Source organism: Chlamydotis macqueenii, chromosome Z, assembly GCF_036417535.1.
Source record: "Chlamydotis macqueenii isolate bChlMac1 chromosome Z, bChlMac1.mat, whole genome shotgun sequence".
Lineage (NCBI taxonomy): Eukaryota > Metazoa > Chordata > Aves > Otidiformes > Otididae > Chlamydotis > Chlamydotis macqueenii.
The window spans coordinates 24,199,715-24,214,064 of record NC_141593.1 but is presented as its reverse complement, the minus strand read 5'-3'; the positions used below and the strand labels follow the sequence as shown (position 1 = coordinate 24,214,064).

Genomic DNA, 14,350 nt, shown 5'->3' with positions numbered 1-14,350 from the left:
TAGCACTTTCTACACAAAATTCCAAATTAAGGAATAGTAGAGGAGATTTAGAGATTCAATTGCTGACTTGGTACAGGATCTGTAACACAAAACCAGTAATCACATCCAATAATTAAAAGTAATAATAAAAACACAGATATTCTAAGAAATAAAAATAATAACTAAAAAAATCACATACCCCAACAATCCTTTTCATTGCATCCAGCTTTGCAGAATCTTTACTGCTTTCCAACATCTGTTTTAGGTCTTCATTTCTATGGTAGAAATATAGTAAAGCATCAATTAGAAAAAATACCATTTTTATATCACTGAATCAACTGTAAGGTGAAGCCCTGCTCCTTCCTGCCTACTTTTAAATTGTATTTGTTAACATGCTGACCTAATAAAATGAAGTTTTTAGTAAAAGAATCATCAAATTCCAACAACAATGCAAGTCAATGCAACTTCAGTCCACTGTTAGCTGAACCTTTGCTGTAAGGCTGAAGTCTTGAGGCAAGAGAAGAGGTTCGTTTGAACCAGCAACTCATTCGCTTTCCTTTTTCTCCCCAGGGAGGGCCAGATGTAATAGCCCGAGGTTGACGTGTTTCTCTTAAAATTTAATATCAGCTTACATAAATAACTGAAAAGCCCAATAGCAGACTTCAGTACAGTCTGAATTTCAATGAGAATCAAGCATACAAACTTAAGTTTTCATTTGCCTTTCTGGATTGTAAATTGCTATCCCCTGTCCCCAGGTTCAAAAACCTCAGATCTGCAGTACATCTATTCTACATGCCATAAGACTAAGACTGCCAGATGATTAGACATATATAGAGATCAAGCACTTTTTCCAGCTGAAATAAAATTCTCACATGAAAATATTAAGCCAATATGGATTTTCTGTCCCAGATACAGCTTCTCTTTAGCCATTACTAATAAGAAACCTCACCCTGCTTGGCTTTTTAGATGCAAAGAGATCATAGTTTAACTGCATTTATAGACTCTGGAAGTCAATTAAAAAAATTATTTGAAGAAATAACCTTTGTAATGCATTCGAGATTGCTCGAATACTAGAAAATATGAAGCAAAGAATGGCTCAAGAAAAGACATCTGCAATATTACAAAGAACTCTGAAAATTTCCCAAGTTTAGAAACCCTGTGAGCTTTCACATAGTGAAGGGCAACATAGAAATCAGCCAGGATTTCAAAAGTGAATGCAAAACCTAGATATATTCTGATTTACTACTGTCCTCAGAATTTCAGATAGAAAGGAAAAAAGAGGTTTAAACCAAAGTCAGAATTAGTTATAATGAGACAAAAAGTTGTCTTTCATTCCTTCATACACTTTAAAATAGCAGTTTTCCTATCTGCAAGGGATAGAGTCACTCTAATAGAGAAGAGCTTCCACATATTTTCAGATCCAGTATTGTTGTGTTCTGTGCCCCTCCATGAGAAATCCACATTGCCCACACACTTCAGTATACATCCATAAAATTAAGAACCACAACCAGATGGGGAAAAAACCCAAACAATATTATTTTCCTAATAAGCCAGAAGAAAAATGTGCAAAAATTCAGGATGCAGATACCTACACATAACTTCTGGCTGAGGTCTAACTGCTTCTTCAAAACCAAAGTGTTTCATTAAATACTGCAGCAACCAAACACAGATGGGCTGTTGCAAGTAATTGGCTTCATGTGACAGCTAAATATTTAAGTATTTTTAAAAGAAAAAAAAAAAAAGTGGAAGCATTCAATTTCCTCACCTGCCTCACTACTATTTCCCAAATACCACTGTGAACTCCTTATTTTGTCTGCATCACACTCAAAAGGTTTTTACTGTTTTTCGTTACTCTTGGAAGTGTTCAAAGAACTATATGGTCAGTCTTCTGTTGCTACATTTATTTTGTTGTTTGCTTCAGTCCTTTAAGTTATGCTTCCCATTCAACTTTGTTCTGTAGTTTTGCATACTCTTGAGATTAGTTTAATACGCCTTTAGCTAGCTGCCTTCTCCATGGCAAGTGGTAACAACCACTGGACCTTCTCATCATAACACCATCCCAAGTTGACAGATCTGTTAAAAACAACTAATGCCACGATTTCACAGACCTTTACCTATTGTACTTGTCCCAGCTCCCTGGGATACAGGCATATCTCCTTCCCCATTAAGCTCCCTGGTTTTCTGATTTAACTTCAAGCATGCCTGTGTTCACCTCTATATTCTCACATACCTTTCAGATACTTCAAATTTTTCCCTTAGCTCATATCCTTATTTTTTGTATCAGAAATGAAATATTTTTTGCTTTAGGATTGTATCTAAACACCTTTAATATGCCTTTTTTACCTTTTAATCTCTGTGTAGTTCCATTTGTAATGGACTTTTTAGGAATGCTAGCCTGATGTAACTTTCAGTAACTCTATTCCTATCATTCTTGGCCACAGAGATAGCTTATTTTGCTGACCATTCCTGTCTACCTATTCCTCCTAGGATACTGAGTAAGTTTAAGTTCTTTCAAGATCAGCTTGAAGCACCTCACCTAAGACTTTGCTCTAGTTGGATACAGAAATTTGTAATTCCTTCTGCTTATGCCTTAATCCAATCCTTTTAAACTTAACTTGTGAAAGAATCTACAGGACACAGTTACAAAGTTATGTAGCAGAAGACTGGACTTGATTTAGAAAGTTCCTTCTAGTCCTATGCTCCTGCTTCCAGTTTCCTACTGCTATTTCACATAATCATGCACAGATTGAGACAGAGACATCAGTAAAAATGAAAGCACAAGATAATATTACTAAACTTTGATCATCTACTTGTAGGGGGATACTTCAGTTCCTTCACACAACCAACAAAGCAACTACTTTAAAAAAAAAAAAATTGTATCCAAGTAAAGAATCAAAAAGCATTGCATGAATAAGATATCAGAGCAACTGCTTAAGATTCAAGTCGAAGAATACATTTACCTAATAAAAAAATTAACAAAAAAGTTAACATGAAAAAAATAAGAATATATTTAAAATTTGCAAGACAAACTAGAAAACATGAAAAACATAACTTGAACTTGAGGATTAAGTAGCAAAAATGGAGGAAGTTACACAGTACAAGATGCAAGTACTATACTGAAGACAACCTCCCAGAAGTTGCAAATGACAAAAGCAGACAGTAATCACAGGATGAGTATGAGTTACCAGTATTAAAATAAAAAAGGCAAAAGGTGAATTTAAGATGTGAAGACAGAAGAAAGAAGCATTTAACAACAAAATGTAGTTTTAATTGCTTACAGAAAATATTCTATCATACATTTCAAATTAAAACATTTTTGAAATGTTAACAGGAAATACATAAACCTGAGAAATTAAGACATGAAGACCTGATTATAGTAAACTTTGCTTTCTTAAGAGAAAAGCTGCAGGGGGGGGAAGAAAAACAAAAAAACCACACAAGTTCTTGCTGGATCCATTTGGAAGTTAATTGCTACGTGAACTGATGGGGTTTTTCTTTTTAATCTTTTCTAACAAATTATAATCCTGGATTAGTAAGCATTAGATACTTACAGAGTAAAATATTGGTCCATACATTCATATGGATCATCAGTAGCAAGCCTTCTTTCTTCTACAGTTAGATATGGTTTCAGTGTAACCTCGAAGTTTTGCCCTTTAAGAGCAGATTTAATAGTGCAAGACATCTCAGTTATTTTACCCAGCATTGTAGAATTTCATTCCATTCTTTTAAGTACAGTATTTAAAAACCAAAAAGATGACTGCACTCAACCACGCTTGCTTGCTGAGAATGCGGTCTGCTCAGAAGAATCTTATTAAGTAACAGGATACCCACTCCCTTGCTGCTTTAACTTCTAGAAACAAATATCCTATGCAGATTTCAAAGGTCATTTCCCTCCAAAAACAACTCTTATCAGCAGCCTCAATGAACAATAGGAAAGGCAAATGCATTTCAGTCTTTCATAACATAGTTCATTGTACACTATAAAAATATTTTCATCTCCTGAGCATTAAGAAGATTTAAGGGAATTTCAATCCTTAAGTAAAATCCCTGAAAACAGAAAGCACAAATGCAAGCCTCACACTGCTGTTCATGTTTCTGTACTCATCAGTTATCCTGAAGTGACAGTTCTTCAGTACACAATGTTAGATAAATAATTTATCACTTATGTCCACCTGCTAGAAGCTCAGGAAAATGCAAGCAGCCCTCCAGCTTCATCAATGCTTTTGCCTCTCTCCACTAAAATTTTTGAAAGCAATTCTAGCCTTACAGAGTTAGGTATATATTACAGATTATTTAAATACAAGCTTTATTACTTTAGCAGCAAAACCAGTTTTAAAGAAGCCTAATCTGACAGTTTGCGAATAACAGAGAGCTATATGAAGCAGGACAGTAATGGTCTCAACAATAGTAGGGTCAAAAAAAAAAAACAAAAAACACCTTTGTCAGAGTACATGTATTGCCTCTGAGACAATTTTCCCAAAGAGTAAGAAGAGGCCAAATGACTTTCCAAGAGGGGAAGAAGAAAAAACAGAAAGATTTCCACTTGTCTGCCCACTGCCATACCTAAGAATTTAACGAGATTTCCCTGCATTCCCAAGTTGTAGTCTAGTTCTTAACCTCTATATAACACAGACTCACTGTCCTAACAAGTTGGCAGCTGAAAGCACTGGTGTGGGCCATAATTAAAATATTACATCCATATACAACATGAAATACAGACTATGAAATACAGTATTTATTATTTGCATAGCATCTACCAAAAAAAGCGATGAGTCAGTTACTAATATATTAGGAACTAGTCCTCAGCTGCTTTTGTAATCTTTACTACCGCAGGCTTGAATTACTCAATGTAAGAATCTGAAAGCTAAGGGAGTGTAAATTAGAAATGCAAATTCATTGCCTAACTTGCTCTCATAGCGAGCATCACACATTACAGATCTGCAGTGATACAACATGACAGACGTCACAAAACAGATCTAGAACAATTTATTATCTTTAAATCACTCATTGAATGTTAAGCAAAGGAAGACGATTTATAACTTTCTTCTATGTTTTAATATTTCATCACTCTAGCCTTTAAGATAGACACTACTTTTGTCTTTCTACCTCAAAGCGTTGCTTTCTTCATATGCCTTTGCACCATTTCTGGATACAATATGGGTATGGATGTGATAGGACCTATGATAGGGCTATTGGTTAGGATTAATCTTACAGATGTTACTGTAAGAAGGCAAAAGCCTCTAGTTAGATTATTCTAGCTCTCGTTCTCTTTCATGCTCCCTATACTCCCTTGCCACTAAAAAGAAAAAAACAAGCATTACAAAAATCTCACCCCAACATCTCAAAATAAAAGGAAAAAAAACCAAAACCCAACAAAAAACAATTCCAAAACATACAGCTAGACAGTCAAGAGAATATACTGCAAAACTATTTTAACAGCCTCGAGTCACACCAGAAAGGACCCTGGCCACTACTCTCCATGCTGATTATGGGAAAGAGCAACTAAAGATCAACTCTGAATATGCTATACTCTTGTTAGCACACACTTGATCACTAAAACTGGCATCGTGCTCAGATTAAGACTAGGATTTCAAATTCCATTGAGCAACATTACCCACTTTTACAAAGAAAAAAAATAGAAAAAGAGAGTAGGCATAACTGTACATCATGCATCTACATATTCTGAACAACCATTGCTAAGAGAACACTTACTCCACGCTGATAAGATACACATTTGTTATATCTCTTATTCTCTTTAGAACATCATAAGATGTAACCCCAAAATCGTCAGCATTTGCTACAGTTCTAATGTATCTAGTTACTGAAACAAGTCACTCACTAATCATAAGGCTTTCTTCATAAAAAGCATAAGTTTCCTAAGTACCCAACTACAACTGAAGCCCAGCTGGTAATGCAACAATAGTTCTTTACAAAATCTTTACTTCTGGAAGTTTAACAGCCTTCTGTTTTATGAAATAAGAATTTAATTATGATACCTCATGCATCTGTATGGCCCAACACCTGGGAACAGTTTTAATCACCTCTAAGAAAGGGGAAAGAATTTTAAAGACTTGTGGTGAGACAGAGGCTTTTCATATACAAGGACAGCATTGTGTAACTGCAAGATAAGATATAGGAAACGGCAAACAAATCCATGGCAGATGAGGAAGCAAGCTTCACCAGTTCTGATATTATGGAACTACCTGTTACAGAACAAGAGTAAGAATTACAAAAGTTCCATTCAACAGAGTTTTAACAATGCGTTTCTTGTTTTACGTTCTCCATCCATTACATACTTTCAGTCACACAGTATCAACTGCATTGTTCTTGTGTTCAAAGTCTTTAGGAGATTTCAGTCTGGATGACACACATTTAACCACAGCATACTAACATGTTTTGGTTTTGTCTGCAGCATAGGAAAATGTTCCAACATGAAGTCTGAAATACTGTCACTGTTACCAGGTTTGAAGCAGAAAATCCACACTGACAGAGCAGCTTAACCTTTGGTCTTGGCACCTGAGTAGTAATGAAGTGCTATGGAAGGTTATGTGTTCCCCCAACAAAATTAAAAAAAAAAGAAAAAAGAAAAAAGAAAAAAAGGTTTATTTACATTTTACTGGCACTGCAAAATCCTTAAAATAAATTGGCTTATTGTAGCTCAGGCTATTGTGTAAACTCTAAACAAGCTTGAATTTACACTTAAAGACAAACTGTAAATTTATTTCAGAGCCATAGGACATGGAAGCTAAAATGGTAGCAAATACATGCTGCAATTTGAGCTTATTTTACTGTTGATCTAGTGTCTTTCTCTAGCGAGAAATTAAGAAATCTCAGTTTCACTACATTTCATTCTATAACACAAACTGTTTGAATGACCTCTTGTGGTGCTATTCAGTATTGCTATCCTCTGCAATTATAATACTATTTATATTTACTGCCAGTTCACAACACCAACATAGAATTCAACTATTATTTAAAGTGAGACTCAAATAATTTGGCTATGACTGTAGCTGTACTGTGGTTTAAAGAGAAACTGAGATTAGAAGTCATTTATTTCCTTTTCAACCACTCCCAATTTTTCAATCTGAAAAACAAACATACTACCCAAAAAGTAAACTTGATAGTTTTAAAGTATAGACAGCAGAGATGTGAGGAAAACTACAGTAACTATAATATCCTGTAAGGCTGAGAGCCACAGAGAAGAACAAGACCGGTTCCAGTCTGACCAGCAACATAATTTAACTCATTCAGTGATTGCTTTGCCACTAGTTTCTCAAAGCACTTGCCACCTGGATGGTATAGGTACAGTCTCATTGTTCTCAGTAAGGAAACATATAGAACAATGTAAAGTTAAAACTGAATAAAGCATCTTCACAGTTCCCTGTCATGACAAACTGAGTACCTGCAGAATGCTTGAGCAACGAAGTGTATGGATACCTGTAAGTTGCTGCTACCACCACCGTCAGTGCAGACATGTAGACAACCTACATTTCAAAAGCTCTAACCAGATGGCAGGCTGTATGACAACCAGTTTGAAACTCTTTCTGGAGAGGACTGTAATTCAATCTAAGATTATCTATTGTCAATAGAATAGTTACAGACACTACTTCAACTAGCAACAAGAAAGGTCATCTAAAAGCATGAAAAGCACCAATCTTGCAAACCCACTGCATACGACCTCTTATTATAGTGCGCACACCTCCGATGCTGCAGGGAAGCTTGTCTGAGAAAAAGTCTTCCTTGGTGGCAGAGATTAACTTTCTGAAGGCTGAAAAAGTGGCATCTGAGGTGCTGCTGCCACTTAAGTGGTTGTGTCAATTTACAGTCTGTCTTGAGGCCAGAAGTCAGAATGCGCAGACATTTGTTGATCGCTTTGCAAGCATTTGATAGTTGTGAAGGGATGATAGGAGAGTGAGAAGCAGGAAGTATTTCCAGCTTTCCGGAAAATGGTGGGAAGAGGCTTCTTTTAAAAGACACCACCACAAAGGTGGTGCTGTCACTGCCAGAACCTACAACAGTGTTAATGTATTTACATATATGTCCACAATATTTCAGAAACACTATTAAAGAGCATTGAATGCTCTTCATCTTCTAGCAGGATGCTAAGGAAATCTTTATATACAAAATAATTCAGTTTTTCCTCAAAGTAAGGAAACTAACACAAGGTGGCATAGACAAGGACAGTTTTCAGAAAAGCAGAACTATGAAAATCCAGAATTTCTTACAACTGTTAGCCTTACGTTACAACAGTGTTACAGAAATGTATTGTTAATCTCATTCAGGATGTAGATCATAGCAAGTGTCTAGGACAAATATATGACAACATAATAAAGATGCAGAAACGACTGGGAAGACCTCAAACTACAAAACTTGCCTTTCCGAGAAACAAAAAAGCCTCAAAAAACTTTTCATGACTACATTACAGAGAATCACAGTAAATCAACATCTCATTGCTTGCATCCTCATACGTGCCAAGTGCATGGCAGTGAGAATATATTCATTGTGTGTCACTTCTCCAGATGGAATTCATCAGATCTGATGGGAAGTGCTCTGCAATAGTTCACCCATGTTTATATACTGCATTTAGTTCCTATCCTGGTACTGATTTTACCTTGTAGAGTCACCAGTTCACCCAAACCATTCATCTTTGCTGGTTTGTACATCCTACCAAAACTGGCATATTAACATATTAGTGGGCATAGCGCCACCGTAACAGATGGGGAAGGAAAGTAGTTGTGCCAATGAGCTAGCAGATGCATCAAGTTTGAATATTAGGTCTGGAGTCTCCTCCAAGAATTTCACAAATGGCAGTCTATGTACAAGCTTTCCATGACCGGTTGAACAGGATATGCCAAGGCAAAACTAGATCAATTTACGACTCTAAGAACATTTCTGGCAGCTGTTGAAAGCAAGTTTTTAAGCTCTGATGAATTTGGAAAAGTCTTCTGCACAGAGAATTGGGGAATGGGTATCTTAATGAAATCACCACCTTAGATCAGCTCCCTGCAAAACAGCCTTGCAAATCTCAGGAAAAAAAAAAAAAAAAAAAAAAAGGGTTTGCAGCTCTACGGAGTTTTCTGATGAATAGCTCAACAAAATGCATAAGCCAGATCTGGAGGAAAAAAAAAAGCCTAATAAATTACAAATGTATTTTGCTTGGCAGGAACACAGTTTAAAGATGCAAATCAGTAAAGCTGAAAATGCGTGTTATAAATGTTGCCATCTGCTTCAATACTGTACTTATCAATTGATGATATCTACTGACATTACTCATGTGGTTGACCTGTAAGTTCTTACATTTCGTTTAGATACAGCAATAGCTAGTTTTACTCCTGAAATTGTATCATTTCCAGTAATAAAACATTATTATATTTTAATACTACCTGCAAGTACATTTTGCTTAAAATGCAATTAATATGGATGAAAATCCTCTGTCCACCTGCAATTAACTGTAGATAATAACAGCTGCACTGTAATGTACACAATTAATGTGGATTCTGTGTTACTAATTATCTCTACAAGTTTTCTTAAATGTTGGATGGTGGTTAGACTTTTAATCCCTCTAAATAGAGCAATAATACATATTGTAACTACAAAAATATCCTGTTAACTTAGGTAATGTGCATAACGGTATCTCTCTACACTATACAGGTTATTTTGACAGTCTCCCAAGTAGGTAGTGCTAATTTCACGTATTCCATCAATCTACACCATGGAGAAATAACTTGAGGTCCACAGGCTAGACTCAGCTTGTCCATAAGACTTACATGACTCCTTGGCTCTTAATCTTCCTCCGAAAACTTCTGTTATAGGCAGAGACCTGTCTGCAAGCCACTTCCATTATTCCAGTGGCCCACAACCCGACCCTTTTTTTTAATTTTTCAAACACGTGGGGCATGTGAGTGACATACATCTGAAGCACCTGGAGTGACCTATGTCTGGAACATAACCAGTTCAGAGACAGGTGTCAGACCACCTACCTGGGCACACAAATAAATTCCTAAAATGTAACTATACAAGTTGTATAAAGGAACAAAGGAATACCATACATGTCAGCTCATGTGACAAGAACGACAGAGTGGGAGGGGAAGGAGAGGAACAGGAATCTCCAGCCACGCAGTAGTGTCCATTCCACACAAGAAAGTTTAGACTGACTTATCTCTGGTACGTAATATTCTTTATTCAGTTATTGAGACATTTAACAGAACAAACACAAAGTTTCCATCCTCTGAACACAAGATCCACCTCTGACATATTTGAAGTGATCTAATTAACCAAAAGGCTTTTTAAAAGCAATACATACCAAATAGGCAAGTTACACTTGTCTCCTTAGTGAGGATGCAATACTCAAAGAAAAAAAACTATCCCCAGTCTCCTGTATCTGTTGTGAAATCTCTTATTCAAGAACAGTTTAAGTTTAGTCATAAATGGTAAGAAAACAATTTCTTAGGTATATGTTACTTGATTATAATTATTATATAACAGAGTTTAGAAAAACCTCCTCCTTTCCTCACTCGTTTTGTCCTGAACATTTACATTCACCTGATACAAGCACGCTAAACTTGTATTTTTATCATCTCTATTTTTTTTTTCCACTGCATTGGATGCATACCATATATTAACTAATAAGAAACAAAATATTTGCACATGGTACAGGCAACCTATCGCACCTTCTTTGTATTAAGGTAGCTGTTTATTTCAACAATTATTTCATCTTTATTGATCTTCTAACAGTCAAACTTTCCACTTATTCAGGTTTAAGATGTTACCATGACAGAAGTTTTGAGACACTGAGATATTTTCAGTACTGACAATACGTGTCACAACCAAGCTACAAGAACACGTCAAGAAAATAATATGTTCATTAACCGAATTGAAGATTCTATTTGTAATTGAAAGTTAATGAATAAATTGTACAATTGCTAAAGGTAAAAAAGGCAACTTTAGGAGAAGAATAAGACACAAGGGCTTTTGACACCAAGGGATGCTCAGAAATTTTAGATTAAAAGTACTTCAGATGAGTATTTCTACTGAGATACTAAAAAGAAAACAGGACAAATAATTTACATTAGGTCAACTTTAGACTTCAACTTTAACTCTACTGATACTCATTGGTTCCTCTGTGTGCAACTTGTCATAGGCCATTCCATATAACAAATGCTGTGACACTGAGGACTGTCTATCCTAATAAACAATTTAGAATCACAGAATCATTGGGGGTGGCAGGGACCTTCAAAGGTCATCTGGTGACCATCCCACTACCCCCACACTTTAATATGTGAGATGCAAAGACACATCTTGCACTCCTCTGTATGGCCAGTTGGGAGGAATCAGGTTTGCCCTGTCTAGAGAACACAAAACCAAACCACCAAAACCTATGACGTCTTCCATCTGGGCTACAGTCTCTGTTCTAAGATCTCCATTTCAGCTTTAAGGAAAGGAAATTTTGTTTGCTTATCGTAAGGAGGTTTTGGGCTATTACCAGTGTGGACTACATGACATACATGCTATATGCTTGATAAATTACTACTGCATTCTCCAAACAGACTGCAACACAGTTTGCTTTTCTAACAACAACCCTCACTTGCAGTCTAGTGGCTTCATGGTACACAAATTTCACTATCTTCCCCCGCAGTGTCTGTTCCTCAACTACCCAACTAATACTGAGAGCTTACCCATACATGTTTGAATCATGGATTACTTTCTATATCAACAAGAACTTGTTTATCAGCTACAAAACACCACAGAGATCAATGCCTGCTTTTCTCTTGAGCCCTTCCTTTAGGGGACAGATCTTCCCTGCCCTCCTGTAAGAGTAAGCTTGAGGTAGCAATTAATTAATAAGGCACGCATACGTATCATAAGCTATTCTGGTTCTTCCATATTGAAAGACATGGAAGACAATCATATACATACATCTGAGGACCCCAGAGTTACATTTGTCCCCAACCACTGGGCAGCCTCAAGTAGAATTAGTCACTTCAGCTTCTGCATCTCATGAAACAGAGTGCTATACTTCACCTGCAAAACAGATTTAAGTCTAAGATTAAATGAGGTATAGAGAGAACTATGGCCATGACCAATGATAGAGGTATCGTCCGCTGTGGAAAAGAAGCAGCAAAACAATGGTTAAAAAATAAAGTGCAAAGTTGTTGCTACAGAAGGGGACAGGAAAAGAAAAGTACAAACAACATAAATCAGCTACAACACACAAGTCAGCAGAAGGGCATCCATGCTAGAGCAACAAAAATTTTAAATGAAACAGAATGAAAAAAAAAACCACAAAGTATTTAGTGGAATAGCAAGGGAAGAGAAATGTGACTTGTCTAGCAAACTGAGGAGGCCTATCAGCTGCTGTCTTATGGAGCTAAGCATCAGAGTGACAGTGGCTTCACACTGTCGTGATTTACTTTGGTGTGGCACAAAAATAAACACATCAGTTGAGGTTTCTAGAGCATGGATGCTCTCTTTGTGCAGAACAATCAAACTGAAGAAGAAGTGATTGATTTTCTAATGTACATGAGACCTTAGTTTATGGCGCTTTTTATTGGTTGCTCTCAGAATAGATTTCCAATTTGTTGTAGGATACAATTCAAGCTTAGCAAACCTCCTGATCCTTCAATTTAGACACCTCCCCCCCCCAATTCACTTTTCCTTCAAGAAGCTGAAGGCTTTCTGTGTGAGTGCACGTCAGCTTCTTTTTTTTTTCCTCCTCCATTTCCTCATTTTGACTTCTGACCAAGACACAAACACTGTTAACACCCACTTCAAGATCGTCACCTTGCCATGATCAACTACAGTTCCAACTACAACTCACACAAATACTTCTAAGTAGGTGCTTGCTTTGTTTTTAAATATATTTCAATGCAAAATTAAATTAACACCACTGTGATTAGCTATCAGAACGGAAAAAAACATGACAAACAATAAACCAACATAAAAACTTTAAAGATTACCCGTTCTGCTATGAACACCTTAAAGGTAAGGAAGCGAACTATTCCACGCAGTGCCACGGCTGCCTGGAGCTGCCCCCGCCCGGGAGAAGCCCTGAGGCCGCCCCCCGCCGCCCGACCCCCGCGCCCAAGAGCGGGGTCCCGCCAGCCCAGCACTGCCCTAACGCCGACGGAATAGGCCACCACTCACCCGCCCAACAACCCCGAGGGCCGGGCCCGGGCCCGGGCCCAGGCCGCCGCTGCCCGGCCCCCTTACTTTTTGGTGTCGCTGCTGAAGAGCCCGAAGGCCGCGGGGGCCGAAGGGGTGGTCGTGGGCGTCGCCTCCTGGGCCAGCTCGGCCGCCGCCGCCTCTCCCCCCTGCTCACTGTAGCTGAGCCCGTTGCCGGACATGCCGCCGCCGCGCCCCGCCCGCTCCGCCAAACTTACCGGTGCGGCACACCCCGACCCCCGCCCCCCCGGAAGCGGCGGGCACGCGCCAGCACGGAGGGGCGGGCGGGTCACGTGGCGGGAGGCGTGGCCACCGGCCGGGGCGGAACTCGCTTTCCCCGGCCGGGCTGCTGTTGCCACGGCACCGCGGCCCGGGCCGGTGACGCGAGAGGGGTGCGAGGCGCCGGCAAGGCCCCGCCGTTGCCGCTGCCCTCCCGGCCGCCGGCGGGGCCCGGGCCGGTGTCGCGGTGCAGCGGGCTTCCCCGCCCGGGACCGGGCGAGCGAGTCCCGCGGAGCCCAGCCTCGCTCGGCGTCCCTCCGGGGGAGCTCCGGGAGGAGCTTGTGGCTCCGTGCCCCGCTGCCAGCGCCCGGCTGCAGCGGCCAGGCTGCGACAGCAGCCCCAGAGCCTGGCTTGCCCTGAGGCAGAGATACCCAGGCTGCTTGGGTGGCAAGCTTTGCTTCCCAGCCCCCCCCCCGTGCCTTGGGCACAGCCGTTTAAAATACAAAGTATGGCCTATAGCATCAGCTCGTTTGTTGCTTCTAGTAATCCATATTGCAAATTTACTTGTTTCCCAGTAAATGTCAGTACCTCACGCTAACCTCCACGCTCACTATTACATAGTAGTGTGGTAGCCTAGACTAACAGTAGAATTTTACATATAGGAGGCCATAAAATGTAAAAGGATCATTAGAAGTTGTCTGAGGAAAGTTTCTCCTAACTTCTTTTTGCAATCTCATTTTCCTGTGTGCATCTTTCTCCCCTCCCCTCAGTGTCTGAGGAACAATCTGTGTTCATTAAAATGCCCTTCCACCCGTCTCCTGACACACCTTATATTAGTGGAGTCCAACCTTTTCATCCCGAGAACTGAACTCATTTCCAAAAAGTTACAGTTCACAATCAATACTTTATATCTTCAGAGAAAAAAAAAAGGCGGAAAAAAATGGGTTGTCATAATATTTTTTTCTGAAGCAGCTTTATGACTTGCTTCTCT

The 14,350-nt window shown here is 38.9% G+C and overlaps 1 protein-coding gene across 2 annotated transcripts in view; it reads right to left on the bottom strand.

Moving 5' to 3' along the window:
• Positions 1 to 13,405, bottom strand: part of AP3B1 (adaptor related protein complex 3 subunit beta 1) — a 164,463-nt gene extending 151,058 nt beyond the window's left edge. For both annotated transcript variants that reach the window (XR_015261512.1, XM_086771530.1), the window contains exons 1-2: positions 13,189 to 13,405; positions 179 to 254 (exon numbers count right to left, since the gene is read on the bottom strand). Coding sequence is in view for 1 of the 2 variants with exons in the window: in XM_086771530.1 (XP_086627656.1) it covers positions 179 to 254; positions 13,189 to 13,322 (210 nt within the window). In the remaining variant the exon portion in view is untranslated. The remainder of the gene's footprint in view (positions 1 to 178; positions 255 to 13,188) is intronic.
• Between the last annotated feature and the right edge of the window lie 945 nt (positions 13,406 to 14,350).